Source organism: Somniosus microcephalus, chromosome 3 (genome assembly GCF_052327205.1).
Source record: "Somniosus microcephalus isolate GS21.2 chromosome 3, FLI_Smic_1.0, whole genome shotgun sequence".
Classification (NCBI taxonomy): Eukaryota; Metazoa; Chordata; class Chondrichthyes; order Squaliformes; family Somniosidae; genus Somniosus; species Somniosus microcephalus.
Genome location: NC_140989.1, coordinates 335,722,805 through 335,735,805, shown reverse-complemented (window position 1 = coordinate 335,735,805; position 13,001 = coordinate 335,722,805). Strand labels below are relative to the sequence as shown.

At 41.8% G+C, this 13,001-nt stretch overlaps 1 protein-coding gene across 11 annotated transcripts in view; it reads left to right on the top strand.

The window, feature by feature from the left end:
- The window catches only part of LOC147122263 (receptor-type tyrosine-protein phosphatase F-like), a 654,652-nt gene that overhangs the window by 376,654 nt on the left and 264,997 nt on the right, over positions 1 to 13,001 (top strand). For all 11 annotated transcript variants that reach the window (XM_085983216.1, XM_085983218.1, XM_085983215.1 and 8 more), the window contains exon 5: positions 12,493 to 12,681. In XM_085983216.1, coding sequence (XP_085839342.1) covers positions 12,493 to 12,681 — 189 coding nt within the window. The remainder of the gene's footprint in view (positions 1 to 12,492; positions 12,682 to 13,001) is intronic.

Sequence of the window (13,001 nt, the reverse complement as noted above, 5' to 3'; positions counted from 1 at the left end):
TATCATAATACCTATATTTAAGAAGGGAGATAGAATATGTCCAGGGAATTATAAGCCAGTCAGCTTAACTTCGGTGGTAGGAAAAATAATGGAATCCCTACTAAAGGAGAAAATAGAAGAACATCTAGAAACAAAAAATACGATAATAAATAGTCAGCAGGGATTTCAAAAGGGAAAGTCTTGCTTGACCAACCTAATTGAATTTTTCAAAGAGGTAACAGAGAGCGTAGACAAGGTTAATGCATTTATCTAGATTTTCAAAAGGCCTTCGATAAGGTACCACATAATAGACTAATGAATAAGGTTAGGGAATGCGGAGTCAGGGGACAAGTAGCAGAATGGCTAGCTAGCTGGCTTCAGGACAGAAAACAGAGAGTAGGAGTAGAAGAGTGGCAGAAGGTGGGAAGTGGTGTTCCACAAGGATCAGTGCTGGGACCACTGGTGTTCACAATTTATATTAATGATTTAGACCTTGGGATCAAAAACACAATTTCTAAATTTGCAGACGACACCAAATTGGGGGAGGTGGGGGGTGTGGATAGCTAATACTGAGGAGGACTGCAGCAAATTACAAGACGACATTAATAAATTAGCAGAATGGGCATATAATTGGCAAATGAAATTCAACACAGATAAATGTGAGGTACAGGTAGACTACCCTTTATCCGGACTTCCGAAAACCGAAACCCTCTAAAAACCGAAGGTTTTTTCGGTCAGCGTAAGTCGTGCGCACGACATGACCAGAGTGGCGCACGACTTACAGGCCTAGCCGGATAAGGGATAGTGTAGCATTTTTCCGCACTTCTGAAAACCGAAATCGCTCAGCGTAAGTGTACCAGCCTTTATCCGCACATCTGAAACCAGAAAACCTCTGAAAGCCGAAAGTGGAGCAAAGCATGACTTCTGAAAACCGAAATGCGCACGACCACGACCCCCACCCCCGACCCCCCGGCCGAACCCGACCCCCCCGCCGTACCCCACCCCCGCCGACCCCCACCCCATTTCGGATAAGAGATAGTGTACCAGCCTTTATCCGCACATCCGAAACCAGAAAACCTCTGAAAGCCGAAAGTGGCGCAAAGCATGACCCGACACTGCCGATGCTTGACCCACGCAGGTGTTATGCTGCTCTGTGTGACATTTGCTGCTCTCTTAGATATTTGCTGCTATTTGCTGCTCTCTTAGATATTTGCTGCTCTCTTAGATATTTGCAGCTCTCTTAGATATTTGCAGCTCTCTTAGATATTTGCTGCTCTCTTAGATATTTGCTGGCTTTTAACAATTTGTGAAAATGCTAAAAAGAGCTGCAGATACCCCAATGGGTAACAGTGAGAAGCAGAGAAGGAAGCATCACTCATTATCGATATCGCAGAAAGTGGAGTTATTGCAGAAGCTTGATCGTGGTGTGTCTGTGCGACATCTTACTGAAGAATATGGTGTGGGAAGTACCACCGTATATGACTTAAAGAAACAGAAAGACAAGTTGTTGAAATTTTACACTGACAGTGATGACCATAAACTAATGAAAATTAGGAAAACATTGCATAGGGCAAAAAATGAAGATCTTGACCGTGTGCTGATTGAGTGGATTCGACAACGCAGAGGTGAACGTGTGCCACTGACTGGTTTGATGGTCATGAAGCAAGCTAGAATATACCATGAAGAACTGAACATTGAAGCTGAGTGTGAATATTCAGAAGGTTGGCTGCATAAATTTAAGAAGCGTCATGGTATAAAATATCTGAAAATCTGTGGTGAAAAAGCTTCTGCTGATCATGAAGCAGCTGAAAATTACATAGATGAGTTTGCAAAAATAATATCGGATGAAAACCTCGGTCCTGAACAAATTTACAATGCTGATGAAACAGCTCTGTTCTGGCGCTACGTTCCTAGAAAAACATTAGCAACGGCTGATGAGAGTGCACCAGCAGGTTTTAAGGATGCTAAGGACAGGTTGACTGTTCTTGGGTGTGCCAATGCTGCAGGCACACACAAGTTAAAGTTGGTAGTGATTGGAAAAAGCCAACATCCGAGATGTTTGAAAGGTGTATGCAATTTACCTGTGCATTATTATGCGAGCAGGAAAGCATGGGTAACCAGAGGAATATTTTCTCACTGGTTCAATAACCACTTCGTACCAGCGACACGAGCTCATTGCAGGCAAGTTGGACTGGAAGAAAACTGCAAAATTTTATTGTTCCTGGACAACTGCTCCGCACATCGCCCTCCTGAACTTCTCGTGAAAAGTTATGTTTTCGGCATTAACTTTCCCCCTAATGTGACATCTTTAATACAGCCTTGTGACCAAGGAATTTTACGCTCCATGAAGAGCAAGTATAAAGACGTTTTTTTGAACTCTATGCTTGATGCAATCAACAGAGGCGAAGGAATCCAAAGCTTCCTGAAAGAATTCAATGTTAAGGATGCCATTTATGCAGTTGCTAATGCTTGGAACGATGTTGACAAACCAACATTAACAAATGCTTGGCACAGACTTTGGCCTTCAACGATGTTTCATGAAGATGGACCTGCAGATGACGAGTTTGAAGGATTTCCTGTCAGTCAGGAGAAGATGATGATATCAAACCTCCTCACTTACGCCAAAGGTTTATCATCCGAAAGTGTAAATACGTTAGAGGAAGCTGACATCGAAGAAGTGCTGAACATTGACAATGATGCACCTGTTGTGAATTTGTTGAGTGATGGGGAAATTGCTGAAATGGTGTTAAATAAAGACAAGCATGAGGACAGTAGTGATGATGATGATGACATTGTGAACACAGGTGAAAAAATCCCCATAGACGATATGGTGACAATGTGTGATCAGTTAATTGCTGGCCTTGAAAAACGTGCATTTATCAGTGAGCAAGAGATTATGCAAGTTTACTCAATTAAAGAGAGACTGCTTAGACAGAAACCAATGTTAATGAGACAGATGACACTGGAAGAAGTCTTTAAAAAGGCTGTCTGTCGTAGTCATGCTTCATCACTTGAGAATCCTGTTCCTGGCCCATCTTCAGATGTCCAACTCCAACCTGATGACAATGATGACAACACTGATGTACCCCCTTCTCCAAGATCCTCAAGCCAGATGTAATGCTGCTTCATCACTTGAGAATCCTGTTCCTGGCCCATCTTCAGATGTCCAACTCCAACCTGATGACAATGATGACAACACTGATGTACCATCTTCTCCAAGATCCTCAAGCCAGATGTAATGTACCTTTATTGCATGTTTATGTACAGGTATTTAGCTTAGTTTGTACCTGTACATGTTTGAAGTTTTACTGAATGTTTTCCTTACAAATAAACTGTACTACAGTATTTATCCCTGTAACTACAGTATTTATAGTCGTTATTTATCCCACCCTTTCGGATAAGGGATAGTGTATCCTTTATCCGCACTCCCGAAAACCGAATTACCTCTGAAAACCGAAGTGTTTTCGCGCACCTTCCGAAATCCGAAATTTTCCTAAAACCGAAACACGGCTGGTCCCGAGGTTTTCGGATAAAGGATAGTCTACCTGTATTACATTTTGGTAAGAAAAATAGGGAGGTCACATATTACTTGGAAAATAAGAATCTAAATGGGGTAGAGGAACAAAGGGATCTAAAAGTACAAATACACAAATCACTAAAAATATCGACACAGGTTAACAAGGCCAGAAAAAAGCAAACCAAGCACTAGGGTTTATTACTAGAGGGATAGAATTGAAAAGTAGTGAAGTTATGCTAAACTTTTATTGAACCTTGGTTAGACCACACTTGGAGTACTGCGTACAATTCTGGTCGCCATATTATAGAAAGGATATAGAGGCACTGGAGAGGGTACAGAGAAGATTTACAAGGATGATACCAGAAATGCGAGGGTACACCTATCAGGAAAGGATGAACAGGCTGGGTCTCTTCTCTTGGGGAAAAAAGGCTGAGGGGTGACCTAATAGAGCTCTTTAAAATCATGAACGGTTTTGACAGAGTAGATGCAGAGAGAATGTTTCCACTTGTGGGGAAGAGCATAACTAGAGGCCATCAATATAAGATTGTCACCAAAAAATCATATAGGGAATTCAGAAGAACCTTCTTTACCCAGAGAGTGGTGAGAATGTGGAACTCACTATCACAGGGAGTAGTTAAAGCTAATAGTATAGATGCATTTAAGGGGAAGCTAGATAAGCATATAAGGGAGAAGGGAATAGAGGGTTACGCTGATAGAGTTAGATGAGGAAAAATGGGAGGAGGCTCGAGTGGAGCATAAACACTGGCATAGACTGGTTGGGCCGAATGGTCTGTTCTGTGCTGTATATCCGATGTATGTAACTTGCATTTGTATAGCACCTATTGTGTCCCAAGGTGCATTTCACCCAATGAATGACTTTTGAAATGTAGTTGTAATGTAGGTAAAGTTAGATAACAAAGTAACTCATAAACAATAGCCTCAGTAACTCCAATTAAAGGTAGTCTGATGTCACGAATGATGACTAGTTTCTTGACTGAATTTCCAGTTTCCTGCTTTTTCCTGTGCTATTCCGATTTAACGGGAACAATCAATTTAGCTGTAAGAGAGCTGAGCATTTGACACGTTAATTTCTGAATCATATCTATATTCAATAAGCCATGTCTGCACAGGGCGGCAGTCTTGCCAACATAGATTTTGCAACACTTAACAGACTGAATAGATGCCAGGTAACTATGATTAGCAGCAAGACTGGTGCAGTCTGAAAATAAATACCTTCTCCAAAACCCTGTAATTTTACTTTTTAAATATAATTTTGTAATCAATGGTGCATAACCCATTTTTGTTGATCTCTTGAGCAGTAATCTATGCCAAGATGCCTTTAATGATTGAAGAATCAGACTTTTGTACAGCAGAATGGGGTGATGACACCTGATTATCAAATTTGTGATTTTTTTTAAAGAGCTAACACCCAAGAATTTTCTCATTGGGATGTCAAGAATTCTTATTTGTTTATGGAGGTTAAACTTCTTTCCAAGAATGACTTTTTTTTACATGTAATCTAACATTGTGGAATTGGTTCCTTGTTGTCAGAGACATTCCGTTTATATTAACTATTTATGCATCTCATACTGAATGTTTTCAATATTTTATTACTGTATATTGATTCATTTAGTTACAGAATAATCAATTGGTGTAGCTGCAGAAATAACTGTCTTAACTAAGTTACTAGTCAGCCATCTTCAGTGTTTAGTTTATTCCTCCAAAAAAAATTCCAATGTCAGTTTGGTCTATTGTAGTCACACATTCTTGGAGATGTTGACAGTACTCGATGCCTTAGGTATAGAGACCATTATGAGCTGGCGCATTAAGGAATTATTACTGTGTTAATAAATGCTCTGTCATGATTATGTGGATTTTCCAAGAAGCAATCACTGTCTCTATCCTAGATTCTTAATCTCCCTGTGGTTAACATAGCACCTGTTGTGTCCATGCTGAATGAAGGGTATCTGGAAAATTCATCTTTCTAGATTAATGACTTTGGAAATAAGTCAGAAGTTGGGTTTCTTAGCAGGTCCTGGCATGCATAGTAGGACCTGGTGACCCAGAATAGCTCAATAGCAGTGCATTGTGGGAAAGTAAGCAGGTTTGAGCAGATTTAATAAACCATCAGCAAGGCCTAACATGCTGGCCGCTCACCTGGAGTTAAAGATTAGCGCCCTGGAGGATTTGGGAGATGAATGTGTACAGTTTCACCTCTGTGTTGCCTCCTGAGCTCAAACAGAAAGATTCTATAGCTTATCTGAGTCATGCTTTTGAGTTAATCACCAAATGAGCAGTTGGCCATTTAGAAAACCACTGTGGATATTAAACCAATTTTAATGAAGAATTATGAATACTAGTACCCACTCTATCAACTCCTTTGTATACAAACAAGTAGTTAATTAGTGAATGCTTGATCTGTATGTACACAAAGATTAACTTAATAGAGTGCGTTTTAGCAGAAAAATATTTGCAGTGCTTTTAATTTCAGCTGTTGAAATGATTTCTTGAGGTTTAATTTGGGGACGGGGGGAAGAACATCTTTCAATGTTTTCTTAAATTTCTGCAAGGGAAACCTCTGACGGTCACAGCAGTGGTGTGTGAAATGAATGTACAAAATGGTGTGTCAAAGTTGAACAGGTTATTGCAGTTGTGGGGCATTGGCTTTAAAATGGTCACATATTTGGGCATTTTGAACTGCAATTCCTACAAACTATCAAAAACAGACTTTTCTGTAGTTTGGTGGTAATAGTCCTGTGAGGCTACATAACTTATTTTATTAACAACAGCAGCTTAAATTTATATAGTGCCTTTAACATAGAAAGATATCCTGAAGCGCTTCAAAGAGGTGTAATCAGAACAAAATAGACTCTAAGCCAAAGAGGTAGATATTAGAAAGGGTGAACAAAAGCTTGGTTAGTGGTGGGCTTCAAGGAGGATCTTAAAGGAGAAGAGACAGAAGGTTTTGGAAGGGAGCTCCAGAGCATGGGGCCTAGACTTGTTGAAGGCGTCAATGTGGGACAAAGGAGGAGGAGAGGAACACAAGGCCATAGTCGAAGGAACAGAGAATTCTGGAGGTTTGGAGTAGGTTACAGAGATGGGGAGGGGCCGAGTCCATTAAGGGCATTATAGACAAAGATGAGAATTTTAAATTGGAGGCTTTGGGTTCTGGGAGCAATGTAGGTCAGCAAAGCAAAGAATGAGTAGAACTTGGTGCAGAATAGGATGTGAGCAACAGATCAGAGTTAAATGCGTGGCTCAATGAGTGGTGTGGGAGGAAGGGGTTTCAATTCATGGGGCACTGGCATCGGTACTGGGGGAAAAATGGAGCTGTTCCTTTGGGATGGGCTCCACTTAAGCCGGGCTGGGACTAGTGTCCTGGCAAATCGAATAATATGGGCTGTAGATAGGGCTTTAAACTAAAAAGTGGGGGGGAGGGAGCAGGTGAGGGGAAATTTAGTAATCTAAAGAGAAAAGTCAAGGCAATAGAGCAGTGTAGTAAATTGGGTAAAGCAGTGTGTGACAGGAAGGGACAGAGCATTTAAAGGTAATAGTGCATCAGCGAATAAGGCAAAAGTAGGGAATCATGGTAAAAAGTTAAAACTAAAGGCTCTTTACCTGAATGCACAAAGCATCCGTAACAAGATAGATGAATTAGTGGCACAAATAGAGATAAATGGGTATGATCTAATAGCCATTACAGAGATATGGTTGTAAGGTAACCAGGGTTGGGAACTAAATATTCATGGGTACTTAATGTTTCGAAAAGACAGGCAGACTGGAACAGGAAGGGGGTTGGGGGGTGAGGTGGTGGTGGGTAGCCCTGATAATTGAGGTTGACATAAGGACAGTAGTGAGAAAGGATCTTGGCTCAGAAGATCAGTAAGTAGAATCAGTATAGGTGGAGATAAGAAATAACAGGGGGCAGAAAACCGAGTTTGTAGGCCCCCTAACAGTCGCTATACCATTGGACAGAGTATTAATCAAGAAATAATTGGAGCTTGTAACAAAGGTAATGCAATAATCATGGGGGACTTTAATCTTCATGTTGTTGGGCAAATCAAATTGGCATAGGTAGTCTGGAGGACGAGTTGATAGAATCATAGAAATTTACGGCATAGAAGAAGGCCATTCAGCTCATCGTCTCTGCGTCAGCCTAATCCCACTTTCCAGCTCTTGGTCCGTAGCCTTGCAGTTTACAGAACTTCAAGTGCATATTCAAGTACTTTTTAAATGTGATGAGGGTTTCTGCCTCTACCACCCTTTCAGGCATTAAGTTCCAGACCCCCACCACCCTCTGGGTGAAAAAAGTTCTCCTCAACTCCCCTCTAAGCCTTCTATTACTTTAAATCTATGCCCCCTGGTTATTGATCTCTCTGCTAAGAGAAATAGGGGCTTCCTGTCCACTCTATCCAGGCCCCTCATAGTTTTATACACCTCAATTTAGTCTCCCCTCAGCCTCCTCTGTTCCAAAGAAAACATCCCCAGCCTAACCAATCTTTCCTCATAGCTAAAATTCTCCAGTCCTGGTAATATCCTCGTAAATCTCCTCTGTACACTCTCTAGTCCAGTGCAATCACATCTTTCCTGTAATGTGATGACCAGAACTGTGTGCACTACTCTAGCTGTGGCCTAACTAGTGTTTTATACAGTTCTAGCGTAACCTTTCTGCTCTTATATTCTGTGCCTCGGCTAATAAATGAAAGTATCCCGTATGCCTTCTTCACCACCTTATCTACCTGTCCTGCTACCTTCAGGGATCTGTGGAATGCATTCTAGACAGTTTCCTAGAATATGTCATGGAACCAACCAGGGAACAGGCTATTTTAGATCTTGTTTTTGTGTAATGAGACAGGGTTAATTAGCAATCTTTTAGTGAGTGATCATAATAATAGAATTTCACATTGAGTTTCAGAGTGACATTCTTAAGTCCAAAACTAGAGTCTGAAACTTAAGCAAAGGCAAGTACATAGGTAAGAGGGATGAGATGACTAAGCTAGATTGGGAAATTAGAGTAAAAGGTATGACAGTAGATAAGCAGTGGCAAACATTAAAAGAAATATTCCCAAATTCTCAACAAATATACATTCCATTGAGAAATAAAAACTCCACAAGAAAAGTGATCCATCCATGGCTAACTAAAGAAGTTAAGGACAGTATTAGATTAAAAGAAGAGGTTTATAATGTTGCAAAGAATAATAGTAAACCTGAGGATTGGGAGAGCTTTAGAAACCAGAAAAGGATGACCAAAAAAATTGATAAAAAGGGAGAAAATAGAATGAGTAAATTAGCAAGAAATATAAAAAACAATTTTAAGAGCTTCTACAAGTATGTAAAAAGGAAGAGAGTAGGAAAAGCAAGCGTTGGTCCCTTAGAGGCTGAGATAGGAGAGATTATATTGGGGAGCAAGGAAATGGCAGAGACTTTAAACAAATATTTTGTATTTGTCTTCACAGAAGAAGACACAAAAAGTATACCAAAAATAGTGGGGAACCAAGGGGCTAATAAGAATGAGGAACTTAAAGTAATTAATATCAGTAGAGAAAAAGGACTTGCGAAACTAATGGGACTAAAAGCCGACAAATCCCCTGGACCTGATGGCCTACATCCTAGAGTTCTAAAAGAGGTGGCTGCAGCGATAGGGGATGCATTGGTTGTGATTTTCCAAAATTCCCTAGATTCAGAAATGGTCCCAGCGGATTGGAAGGGAGCAAATGTAACCCCACTATTCAAGATAGGAGAGAGAGAGAAAACGGGGAACTACAGGCCAGTTAGCCTGACATCAGTCATCGGGATAATGCTGGAATCCATTATTAAGGAAGTAGTAACAGGACACTTAGAAAATCATATGATTCGGCAGAGTCAACGTGGTTTTATGAAGGGGAAATTGTGTTTGACAAATTTTTCAGAGTTTTTTGAGGATGCAACTAGCAGGGTAGATAAAGGGGAACCAGTGGAAGTACAGGAAACTCTCGATTTACCGGCACCTAAATAACCGGAAATCTCTGTTAACCGGCAAAATTCAGGAGTAGGTTCAGGTAAGTTTTACTTCATATTAGTGGCAGTTCCTGGACTTGTTGCTAAGCAACAGGGACGCTTGGTCTGTGGCCGGAGTTCCTGCATATGTTGCTAAGCAACAGGGAAGCCTGGATTTGTTGCTGTGTACGGCGCTCTCGTACCTTTTAACTATACCGCTCTGCAATCCGGACTTTTTGATAAACCGGCACCATGCCGGTCCCGTTGGTGCCGGATAATAAAGAGTTTCCTGTAGTATATTTGGATTTCCAAAAGGCATTTGACAACGTGCTACATAAAAGGTTGTAACACAAGATAAGGGCACATGGGCTTGGGGGTAATGTATTAGCATGAATAGAGGATTGGTTAACGGACAGAAAACAGAGCAGGGATAAACTAATCATTTTGAGATTGACAGGCTGTAACTAGTGGGGTGCCGTAAGGATCAGTGCTTGGGCCTCAGCTATTTACAATCTATATTAATGACTTAGATGAAGGGGCCAAGTGTAACGTATCCAAGTTTGCTGACAGTACAATGCTAGGTGAGAAAGTAAGCTGTGAGGAGGATGCAAAGAGCCTGCAAAGGGATATAGACAGGTTAAATGAGGGGCAATAAGGTGGCAGATGGACTATAATGTGGGGAAATGTGAGGTTATTCACTTTGGTAGGAAGAGTAGAAAAACAGAATATTTTTTAAATGGTGAGAAACTATTAAATGTTGGTGTTCAGAGAGATTTAGGTGTCCTCGTACAGGAAACACAGAGCGCTAGCATGCAGGTACAGCAAGCAATTAGGAAGGCAAATTGCTAAAGGTTTGGAGTACAAGTGTAAGGAAGTCTTGCTACAATTGTACAGGGCTTTGGTGAGACCACACCTGGAGTACTGTGCACAGTTTTAGTCTCCTTATCTAAGGAAGGACATAGTGGCCTTAGAGGCAGTGCAACGAAGGTTCACTAGATTGATTCCTGGGATGAGAGGATTGTCCTAAGAGGAGAGATTGAGTAGATTGGGCCTATACCCTCTGAAGTTTAGAAGAATGAGAAGTGATCTCCTTGAAACATACAAGATTCTGAGGGGGGATTGACAGGGTGGATGCTGGGAGGTTGTTTCCCCTGGCTGGAGAGTCTAGAATTAAGGGGGCATAGACTCAGGATAAGGGGTTGGCCTTTTAGACTGAGATAAGGGGTTGGCCTTTTAAGACTGAGATGATGAGGAATTTCTTCACTCGGAGGGTTGTGAATCTTTGGAATTTTCTGTCCCAAAGGGCTGTGGATGCTCATTCGTTAAGTGTATTCAAGGCTGAGATACAGATTTTTGGATTCTAGAGGAATTTGGGGATCGGGCGGGAAAGTGGAGTTGTGGTCGAAGATCAGCCAAGATCTTATTTAATGGGGGAGCAGGCTTGAGGGGTTGTGTGGCCTACACCTACTCCTAATTCGTTTGTTCTTGTGTTCTTATATTCGTAGTTTGGATGAGCTGAAGTTTAGGGGGGTGTGGAGGATCGGAGACTGGCCAGGAGATCATTGTTACCTCCAAATTTGACCTTTCCAAAGGCACAGATGAGGTTTTCAGCAGCAGAGGAACAGAGGCAGGCAGTGTTATCGGGCTATAAGTTAGCGGTGTCCTGGCGAGCATATAGTGAGGAAAGTTCAGCTTGAAGACAAATAAGACTTCAAGATTGCCACCAATTTGGTACAAATCAGTTTAGCAGAAATGGTGTCAAGGAGATAGGAGATGGGTCTCATGAACCCAGATGAGCTCGGAGAGGGCTTGAGGGAAGATAGGAGACGGACCTAGAGAAAGATGTGAATTTAGGACTAAGGCAGATGGGAGCCTGGGGGAGGTTTGGCTTGGCGTGCATAGGGAAGAGGCAGCTGAACGGAAGGTCTCGATTTTAGTGACCGAGATCTATGAGCTCCTCACACATTTTTGGAGGTGAGGGTGGAGGGGGCAGTGGCGAGGGGTATAAGAAGATGATTTGTAATAGAGAAAAGAAACCAGGTGCTTTCTTTGCTTTCCAGAATAATCCTGGAGTGGTGGGCAGTTTTGGCAGAGGAGAATGAGGCCTAATGACACTTGATATGTTCAGGCAGATCTGGTGATGGATGGCTAAACTACTTGTATGCTAGATGCACTCAAGTCTGCACCCCTTTGACTTGAAGGAGCAAAGATGGATGAGAGTAATGATTTTACTGAGGACAAGGGCTTCAAAGGTGGGGGAGAGGGAATGGTTGAGCAGATCGACAGCTACAAAAATATTATGGCGTATAGAGAGTCAAAGGCTAGGCAGTTGATAGCTTGAAAGTGCAATTGTAAGTGACTTAGGGGCAGAATAAGATGATGGAACATATAGCCAGATGGGGAGGCTTCAGTAAGGGGTAAGGTATCGCCATCCATGTGTCAAATCAGTGCAGTCATCCACAATAAGATCGTGGATGGCGAGGGCCTTGTTTACAAGTGAATGGATCTTCTGAAGGGAAATGCGGAAAGGGGTGGTGATTGTTGATCCGCTGGCAGAGTCCAAGGGGTCAGTGGTGGTGAGTGGGAAGATTTGTTTGGCGAGATTAGCCCCATTGGGCATGCTGGGTTGTAAGCTTGACGAGAGGAGGATAGGGCACTCGGGGTTGCTACTTTTAAGGAGGCAGTGATGGGAGCCTCGATGGGCATTTCAGAGAATGCCCAGAAAAGCATAATAAAGGGTTAACTGTATGCTTTTCCCAAGCCTGGGACAACAGCATGGCAGTAAGAAGGAAGGCAGCAGAGTGGTGAACGGTTGGGATAGATAGTGGAGGAGGGGGCAAAGTATTTGAAAGGGGAGAAATAAAAGGTGAGAGGAAGGGAGGAGAAAGAGAAGAGCCTGAGAGGTAATATTTTTACCCAAAATGTGTAGGATGGCGGAAAAGATAACATTACAAAAAATGTCTTCCTGTTGTTTTTGAGGTTAACTATAATGCTGATTATTAACACTTATATTTTAACAGAGGAACAGCTGCCTCATGGATTCCCCACCATTGATATGGGCCCACAGCTGAAGGTGGTGGAACGGACCCGCACAGCTACAATGCTTTGTGCTGCCAGTGGGAACCCAGACCCTGAAATCACATGGTTCAAGGACTTCTTGCCAGTGGACACCAGCAACAACAATGGGCGAATTAAACAGCTCAGATCAGGTAGGATGTTTTCCTATCAGATATTTATTGATCAGGTTGTTTATGTGGAGGTTGGTGTTTTAACATGCAGCGAAATAGTTGATATTGCACGTTATTTTTCTAACTGTGTTTAATATTCTTCAAATCACTGTTGATGTATTGTTTTAAATAACTAGTATTGGCCATTTTTACAGTCCACGCACTTGACTGGTTTACCAGACAGTCCATTAGGGTGTATCCAGCAGAAGTGAGAAATTCCCTATGAAAATTGCCTAAGCAATGGTGAAGTATGGCTGAGTTTTGTTTGTCCCCCTCTCGCTGATGCATGGTGGTAATCAGTA